The sequence below is a fragment of the Amphiprion ocellaris genome, chromosome 5 (assembly GCF_022539595.1).
Source record: "Amphiprion ocellaris isolate individual 3 ecotype Okinawa chromosome 5, ASM2253959v1, whole genome shotgun sequence".
Classification (NCBI taxonomy): domain Eukaryota; kingdom Metazoa; phylum Chordata; class Actinopteri; family Pomacentridae; genus Amphiprion; species Amphiprion ocellaris.
Window position 1 is genome coordinate 9,204,074 of NC_072770.1, and position 8,926 is coordinate 9,212,999.

Genomic DNA, 8,926 nt, shown 5'->3' on the forward strand with positions numbered 1-8,926 from the left:
ATAAAAGAGAAAGCTGCAGTAAACTAAATGGTTTTCAGGCCTGATTTAAAAGAGCTGACAGTTTGAGCAGACTACAGGTGTTCAGGACGTTTGTTCAACAGGTGAGGAGCATAATAGCCCGAATGCTGCTTCACTAGTCTTGGTTCTGGTTCTGGGAACACACAGTAAACAGGGCTCTGGATGCTTCATATGGAGACAACCATTCAGTGCTTTGTAGACCAGGAGTCAGATTTTGAACTCTATCCTTTGACTAACAGGAAGCCAGTGCAGTGAAAAGGGGGTTTAAGTAACAAAATTGGGTAAAAATTTCAATCTTATTAGAGAGAAAAGAAAAGAACAAAAGCTTGAAAATAAAACCCGTGTTGTTGGAGTGAACTGGAACTGCTCTGTGAGAAAACACTCTGATAAAAGCTTGACATTTGACTAAAAAATCTGTGCTTCAGGATATTATAAACAGATTCCCACCTGGGTGCGCACACACACACACACACACACACACACACACACACACACACACACACGCACACACACAAACACACACTGTCACCCTCTGCGCTCACTGCAGCAGCTGTGTGAGGTAATGTCTGTCTGCGTCTGTCTGTGTAACTCCCTGCAAGAATAACAAATCCACCTCTCCCTCTCTCATCCCTTTTCTATCTCATTATCTCACCCTCTGTCTGTCTCACCGTCTGCCCCCCACCTTTACCTCCCTCCCCCTCCCTCTCTCGCCTCCCTCCACACTTGTCTTTTCCTTGCTCGATCGCCCGCCTCCCCTTCCTCCGACTGCCGTTTGAAGCTAGACGCAGCAGACTATTAAAAATGTCCTCTGTCGAGAAGAGATTGTGTTGTAAACAAAGAGAAGGAAGAGAGGATGAGGGAAGCCGGTCTGAGGCAGGGAGGGTTGAGCTAGATCACAAAACGAAAAGTAGAAGGAATAGAAGAAAACCCAAATAGAGGTACAGGAGTGAAAGTGAAAAGACACTCCAACTCACTATTATCACATCTCCTACTGTTGACACACTTCTCTATGTGAACAAACTAGTGGTGGGACGCCATTAAAAAAATTAATCTAAGTAATTACAGGCCAATTCAAATTTTGGTTGACGACTGAATGGATGAATAGACATGCATGAACTTAACAAAAATGTTTGTTTCATTTATATTTATCTGCATTTTTCATCTGTCTGCTACATTCACAGATTACTGCAAACTCAAAGTCCATTATAGCGATTATATTCAACATTTTAAGACTTTTTGAAACCTCAAGCAACTTCAGTGTCTTGAAAATTGGTCTATTATGGGATGGCTACACCATTTGCCTGGACCAGGACTCTCGTAGCTAATTTCTCATATCTCATTCTTTGTCTATGTGAAACGCATCACTTTGCATGCTGGTTTCTTCATGGTGCGTCACCCCAGAGCTCATTTGCATAAAGTAGTTTTATTTCTATTTTATGCAAATGAGGCGTGGGGAGCAGAGTTCTGATGTTTTGCAAAACTTTCGTTAAACGTCTAAACTGGCCGTTTTTGAACTAAAACAAGCACAGATTCAGCAGCTTATTTCGTGCCTTAAATGCTGTCAGAAATACTTTTTGCTGAACTGTTTTTGTAACAAAGACAAAGTTTGTGCCTGAGCGGCCATGTTGGTCCGACGTGTCTAAAGGACTGAAGGTTTGAAAGTCTGTCATGTGACCACCTAGTGGCCCATCCACAAGCAGGCAATATTCAGATGCGTTTCCGTGCGAGAAAAAACGGCCCTGTGGACACATAGCTTTAGCTCTGGTGCCAACAGCAACATGTTTTGCATTGAGATGATACCATTGTCTTGAAGTGCTGCAGTGATCAGAAAACTCTTTGCAGCACAATTTGCACACAATCACGCTTGTATCCAAGATGACATCAGGAAGATTTTAAAAGGCAAACTTTCCGCCCAAGAAGCTCAATGTGGTCTCGTCTTCCTTCACTGTTCATCAAACTTTGTCTTGCGCTGACATCACTCAGTGAATCCTGTGCTTCTTCTTTTGGCAAACAGTCTTTAGGTTCATTACCGCCACCTGCTGGACTGGAGTGTTCATCAGTGTTACTGGTATGCCAGAAATTAGGGAACTGAGAAAGGTGCGATTAAATGTGTTATTATTTTAAACACATTATTTTTTCTGTTAGTAATTAATCAAAATTAATGCATTTGGACATACTGAAGTATTTAACAGCTGGAAGAGACCAAAAGCTGCTGAAAGGAAAGTAGAAACTGAACGTTTGTTTATCAGGTGGATGAAAACACGACTCTAATCACTTTTTAACTGCAGGACTTTCACTTGTAATAAAACACTCTATATAAACCCTCTGAACTAACGCTAACCTGCAGGCATGCTGTCCTTAAAGAAAAAAAAACTCAATAGATTTGTAACTTTTCTGCCATCCTCAAACTACTTGTCTGCTAGGTATTGTTTTGTTGGATCCAATTTTTAGTCTAAAATGATGATATTTCATCAATATCACTGTCTCGAATAAACATTTGCCAGAGGTGAAACATTTACAGTCATCAGATCCCGTAAAACAGAAAAAAAAATTCTCCTCGGCACAACCGGGAAGGTTTTAGTGACTCAGCTGCTCAGATGCACAACAAATACTCAGGGACTTTCCAGCTTAACTGGACTGAACTGCAGGCTGTGTTTACACAGAGCAGAGAGGAGACAAGTACTGGCATAAATATAGAATTTAGGTAGTAAAACATGTTTTTTATTTGTTAATTTAGATTACAATTTTAAAAAACAAATAACCATTTTATACTGCACGGAAGACATTTAAAGTCATGGCTGTGCTGTTTCCTTACAGCTGCAGGACTTTTTATTGCAGTGTACACTACCGGTCAAGAGTTTTAGAACACCCCAATCAATTTTTGCAGTTTAATTTGTTATTGGAAATTATGTATATTGATATATCATTGTACTCCAAAATGAATGCATAGAACAAATAAATAAACAAAGTTTTAAAAAAAATCTATTTAGAAACCAAAATTGATTCTAAACTTTTGGCTCCTCAAAGTACCACATTTGGCAGATATAACAGCTGAACACACTCATGACATTCTTTCCACAATGGAAATCAAATATTCTTCAGAAAGTTTCCATAAATGTGTGGCACTTGTAGGTTGCTTTGCTTTCACTCTTCTGTCCATTTCATCCCAAACCAGCTCCATGGGGTTTAAGTCTGCAGACTGTGCTGCCACTCCATGTTTTCAAGCTTATCATCTTGTTCTTTTTTTCCTAAGGTAGTTCTGGCATAGCTTGGACTGATGTTTTGGGTCATTATCTTGCTGTAGGATGAACCCCTGACCAACTAGAAACATACCAGAGGGTACTGCATGGTGCTGCAGAATGCTGTGGTAGCAGTTTTGGTTCAGGTTGCCTCTCACTCTGTACAAGTTACTAACCCTGGATTCAGGAAAACAGACCCAGACCATCAGTCTTCTTCCTACATGTTTGATAGTTGATGTCACACACTGAGGAACCATCCTTTCTCCTACTCGACGGTGTACAAAAAAAAAGATTTAAAATTTTGATTCTTCAGTCCATAATACCTTCTTCCAGTCTTCAGTAGTCTATTGGCAGTGTTTCATGGCCCAGGCAAGCCTCTTTTTCTTATTCTGATGTCTTGGCAATGGTTTTCTTGCTGCAACTCCAAGTCTTCTCTTCACAGTTGAATCTGAGACTTCTTACTACGACCACTATGAAGCTGTGCTTGAAGCTGTTGTCCTGTGAGCTCCTATCATCAAGCTGTTGACTCTCACAAACTTGTCTTCTGATTCTGTTGTGGCTTTGGGTCTTCCAGATCTCTTCCTGTCAGAGTTTCCTCCAGTTTCTGAGCCTTTTGATGGTGGAGAAAACTGTAGTCACTGAAATCTTGACTTTCTTCACAATTTCTCTGTAGGAAAGACCTACATTTTTAAGTGTTAAGATGGTCTGTCTCTCTTCTATTGTCAATTGCCTTTTGCTCACCATTTTTATAGCAACACACTACTTTCTGCAGTACAATACTGTTTAAATAATGCTCTGGAGGGTATAGTGCCACATTGTGTTCCCACATTACTTTTATGCAGACAGAGGGGGTTGGAAGTAATCAAGAAAAGTTGGGACGCCTGTAGGATTTGGTAGCACCAACTTTCAAGGCTTGATCAACCTCCATTGCTGCAGAACAGCTTTAAGTTGTTAACCCATCTCTTGTTCCATGAAAAAGGCCTGAAATGTACATTGTTTTTCAGTTTTGGGTAACTTTACCTTTTTTTTTAAACCTCTGGCAGTTCACCACTTACCTTTGTACCATTTCAAGATATTCATTGGACTTGAACTAGTTGAATTTCAATAAAAAAACTGGAATAATTGGGGTGTTCTAAAACTTTTGACTGGTAGTGTAAGTCAGTTCAGCAAAACCTAAAACTCCAGTCGAGGATAATCACAATGATGTTTATCAACTTTCTCTGTTAATCAAGTTTTCTTCATCAGAGTTTCTGCAGGCAGACGAGAACATTTGGTGTGTCGTGCGGACACCTACTTCAGTCAAGAGAAGCAGGTTGTTTTCATGGAAAGCTATTAGCAATGTAAAAATCCACAGTGGGAAAAAGTGCTGTTAATTCTAAATGATGCAAGAGAGAAATGCTGGTAGAAAATTGTTAATTGTGTAAGTTTTTGATTTATTCTCCCACTCAGTTCACTCTCAGTGCAGCTGCTTATTTCTAAAATAACATTTTAGAGCTCTTAAACTTTATTTTTTAACATGCTACACAAGAAGAGGAATTAGGTGCAACGCTGTCAGATGGTATTGATTGAATATTCTCTCGTTACTCTGCCAAGGAACGATAGAGTTATGTGGCGATTGGTGTACGTTTGTTTGTCTGTGTGTGTGTTTGCAACATTACTCAAAAACAGATGGATTTGGTTGAAATTTTCAGGGAAGGTCAGAAATGACACAAGGACCAAATGAGTAGATTTTGGCAGTGATGCGGCTTATAGTCTGGATCCACAGATTTGTCAAAGATTTCTGTATCATTGCGAGGTAGCGGCACCGCGTCACTGTAACTATGACAACAAGTGAACGCTACGTCAGCTGCCTGCTGATGATCACATGATTGTGATCCTGCTACAAATCCACCACTGTGGACTTATCAGGACTTATCCATCAGAAATGATACAAGGAACAACTGATTAAATTGTGGGGGTGTTTCTGAGTTCCATCAATTTCTGCCACCTGCTACATATTTAGGTCACGTGATTCGGTATCCATACATAACATACACATGCATAACACATGCTTGTGCTCAGCGCAAGGTCATTTTGTTTGTGGGTACATCTATATTAAATGGACACATTCTATAGCGCCGTGATTTCTGCCACAAATTTTTTAAAAGATTTCATCCATCAGAAATCATACAGTGACTGAGCAGCCTTGGCGGAGTACTGAGCTCTCCGAGTGCTTCTATTGTTTAAATAGCAATACACTGAACCGTTTTCTAATGTGTGTTCTACTAGCTGCAAAACTAGCAGTGTAAAATAGACTTAGAGGAAAATAATTTTCTGCATCGGCAACTGAGTACAGTTCGCCAACTGTAATTACACAACTTTGTTCAGCTCAACAGGTTTGCAGACAAAACATATTCCCTCAGCTGATAATCTCATGGAGAAAATAGTCAGAAAAAATGATTTGCTGAAATGGAGCTGCTTTAAACCTCGGACTGCGAACAGAACCAATTGCAGAGCAGGTTTGATGTACAGCATCAGTTACCATGGCAATGGGAAAAGACAGCCACCTTTCGTGACACAGAAAACTCTGGCTTTAGGCTCAGTTTGCCTTGCTAACCCTTTAATCTCTCTTCGTATTACACCCCTCTGAATCAGACAGATTATGACACATCTCGTCTAAATGAACTCCGTCTCTACACGGCGGCTCTGATGATCGCCTGAGTTCATTGTCTGTGAAGCTTAATGCTTGATAGCAATGTTTATTTTTTTAGGCTCGCGGGGATGAGATGTCCATTGTATGCTGACAGTAAACTGATTAATGCTTAATGGGGAGGTAAACTCTGGTATTAAGAGGCATGTTGTGATAAAAAAAAAAGGTTTGCAAAACTTCTCACTCTCTTCTTTGCAAAAATGTTAGAGATATGCATTCATTTTGCACTGAAGCTGCCGATTTAAAGTGGAATCTCCCTTTAACGGCAGCAACACAAAGTGAGCTGAGGGAAACAGGCGAGACAAATTAAAAGAATAAAAAGAAGCAGTCGGGCTGCCCACACACACATTATGAATGCTTTATTTCAATCCTGAAAATTAAAACCAGCAGGCAGCCTGGTAAAGTACACACTCAAATTTAGACACACAAAAACACAGACAACTTCACATAAACACAACATTTTCAGGCACATTGAGTTATCCACACAGAGTCTGGTAGGTTCTGTGTGTGTGTAAGTGTTAGGGTGTGTGTGTGCTGGATTTAATGATGTCATTGTATAATCAGACTAATCTGATTACAGTGTGACAGATTCGATGCCTCTCAATTTCCTGTCTGTCTGCGTCTTTCTTGCTCAGAAACACCTGTCTATGGTGCAGGCTTACTGCGTGTCTCACTGCCTGATAAAGAACTTAAATTAGCTTTCTGTCTTTTTTTGTCTGTCTGACAGGCTTGGAGAAATTACTTTCACATTTTAAATAGAAATTAATCATATATGCTGCTAAAAGCAGATGAAATTAAAGAAGTTTCTGGGTGCATTTGTCAGAAAGATGCATTCAAGTCTTCATACATAAGACTACATTTGAGAATATTTCATTGCTTTAGTGGAATTTATTTGCAAAAAGCATGATAATCATCTCAAAATGCTCTTTGTATAATATTTATTTAGCCTACACATCCTCTAGCAGCAGATTTAACTGTCATATATTGTGCATGTGCACTGGAGAGGTCTTGAAAATGTTTAACTCCTGTTGCAGAAAAATGAAGTTAAAGACGATTTCTTTTGGTTCCAATTTAGTTTTAAGTTGAAAAATGTCAAAATTTGAGTTTATATTACGCACAACATTAAGTTGATGTAACATTATTAGCTCGACACGACTCATCAAAAATAATGCTTGCAACTTAAGAGGGTTATCTAAAGCCATAAATTTTAATTTTGTCTTGCAATCATGCATGTAATTAACTTGTGGGGATAAAGAGCGCTGAGTTATTTTTCTCTCAGTGGTCATTTGCAGCACTGCAGAGAAAAAAAATCCACTGATGCCATTTATACAGACATTTAAACTGTATTTTTGTATATGTGAAACCACCTGAGTGCTGAGAAAGTGTAACTAAATGTGCAGAAGGACACCTGCAAACTCCAAACTTTTCTGACTCATGCACCAGGTGACCAGTTTCCACTGAAGTGAGGGGGACACATCTTTGAGTCTTCTTAAAGGTCACATATCAAAGCCCTTTTTTAAATAAGTTAATTAAGTCTCATATGTCCCCAGAATGTATATTTCATCTTTCAGCTCACCATCCTGCACAGATTGTTATTTCTAGAATCTCTATAATACACCTGGGTTTGGCCTGATTCCAAATGAGTTGTTTTAGTGTCTGCAGTTTTCAATGTCAATGTCAATGTCAGATTTATTTATATAGCACATTTAAACAGGCTTATAGCTAACCAAAGTGCTTTACAGAAAAATTAATCATCAACAATAGAAAACAATAAAAGCAAAATAATAAAACAGTAAAATAAAACAGAGATGCAGTGATTGACCCTACACTCTTCCATAAGTGAATAAGAAATGACCCGTATAAGAATCAATGTGTTTTTATGCCATGATTGTCATTTTGGTTAAGAAAGATAATTTGTTTTATTGTTTATATTCTATTTTTGCCCACACAAGAATGATTTCATGTTTGAAACATGTTTGTTTTTCACTTTATAAGACATTTTGAACATTTTGATGATTATAAAAGAAGAATAACACACAGAACAACAATAGAAGAAAGTTAATTTCCATTCTGTTGACATTTTTCCACTGATGTTCTTGTGTTGCAGGTACATGGGCCAGACGTGGCCATCGAACAGGCCGGGGGGGTCTGGCACCATGTCGTTCCTAGAGCACCTCCTCTTTTTGCATTCTTCATATGGGATGGAAATAAAGTAACGTTGGTTCAGCACGTCGATCAAAGGCCTGTAGGTGTAAAGCAGGAAGCCCTCCACAATGAGGATGTGAGTCTCCTCCTCCTCCTTGTGGTCGGACTTCGGGACGATCTCTGTGTCCAGGGTGTTATTAACGCCATGAGACTTCTCAAACTTCACCGGGTTCTCCAGCCACGCGTAGATCGTACTCATCATGGCGTCCATGTCCAGAGCAGTGATGACATCATACTGCTTAAAGCCATCTTCACCAACTTCAATCTGATCTTGGGGCTTGAAGAAGTCAGCCTGACGGATCACGCAGCAGTTGGGCAGGTTCTTGATCAGGCGGTTGGTGAGGGTGGTTTTCCCTCCATTGGTTACGCCGCCAATGCCAGTGATGTACTTCATGTTCTCAGATTGGTCAAAGCTCGCCAAAGGGTCAAAAACGTCAACAAAAACCGGGTTGAGAGTGATCGGATGTGGAAGAAAGCTGAAAAAGAGAAGGTTGCAGCAGGAAACGTCAACTACTTGAGTCCTCCATGGCACTTGAGTTTACAGTACAAAAAGTAACTTAAAAATTTACACAGAATTATATTAAAAGCCTGCTTTTGAGGAATAGTTGGAAAATGAAATGATAAAAACTTTTCATTACAAAGATATTGCCAGAAAACGACCTCACCAGGTCATTTTTGAACTATTTATGCATCTGAGGGTTAAATACAACTGAGCTGCTGTTTTTATATCCCTTTCAGGAAGAGGGCAGCAGGTTACTATTCTGAGATTTAGCCT

General features: G+C 39.5%; 1 protein-coding gene across 1 annotated transcript; it reads right to left on the reverse strand.

Annotated features, from left to right (window-relative positions):
• Window positions 1-653: 653 nt before the first annotated feature.
• On the reverse strand, window positions 654-8,673 carry LOC111566791 (nicotinamide riboside kinase 2-like). The gene is made up of 2 exons (XM_055010619.1): window positions 8,035-8,673; window positions 654-826 (listed from the first exon to the last, which is right to left on the reverse strand). The coding sequence occupies exons 1-2, from the start codon at window positions 8,543-8,545 to the stop codon at window positions 654-656; spliced, it is 684 nt and encodes a 227-aa protein (XP_054866594.1). The 5' UTR covers window positions 8,546-8,673.
• Between the last annotated feature and the right edge of the window lie 253 nt (window positions 8,674-8,926).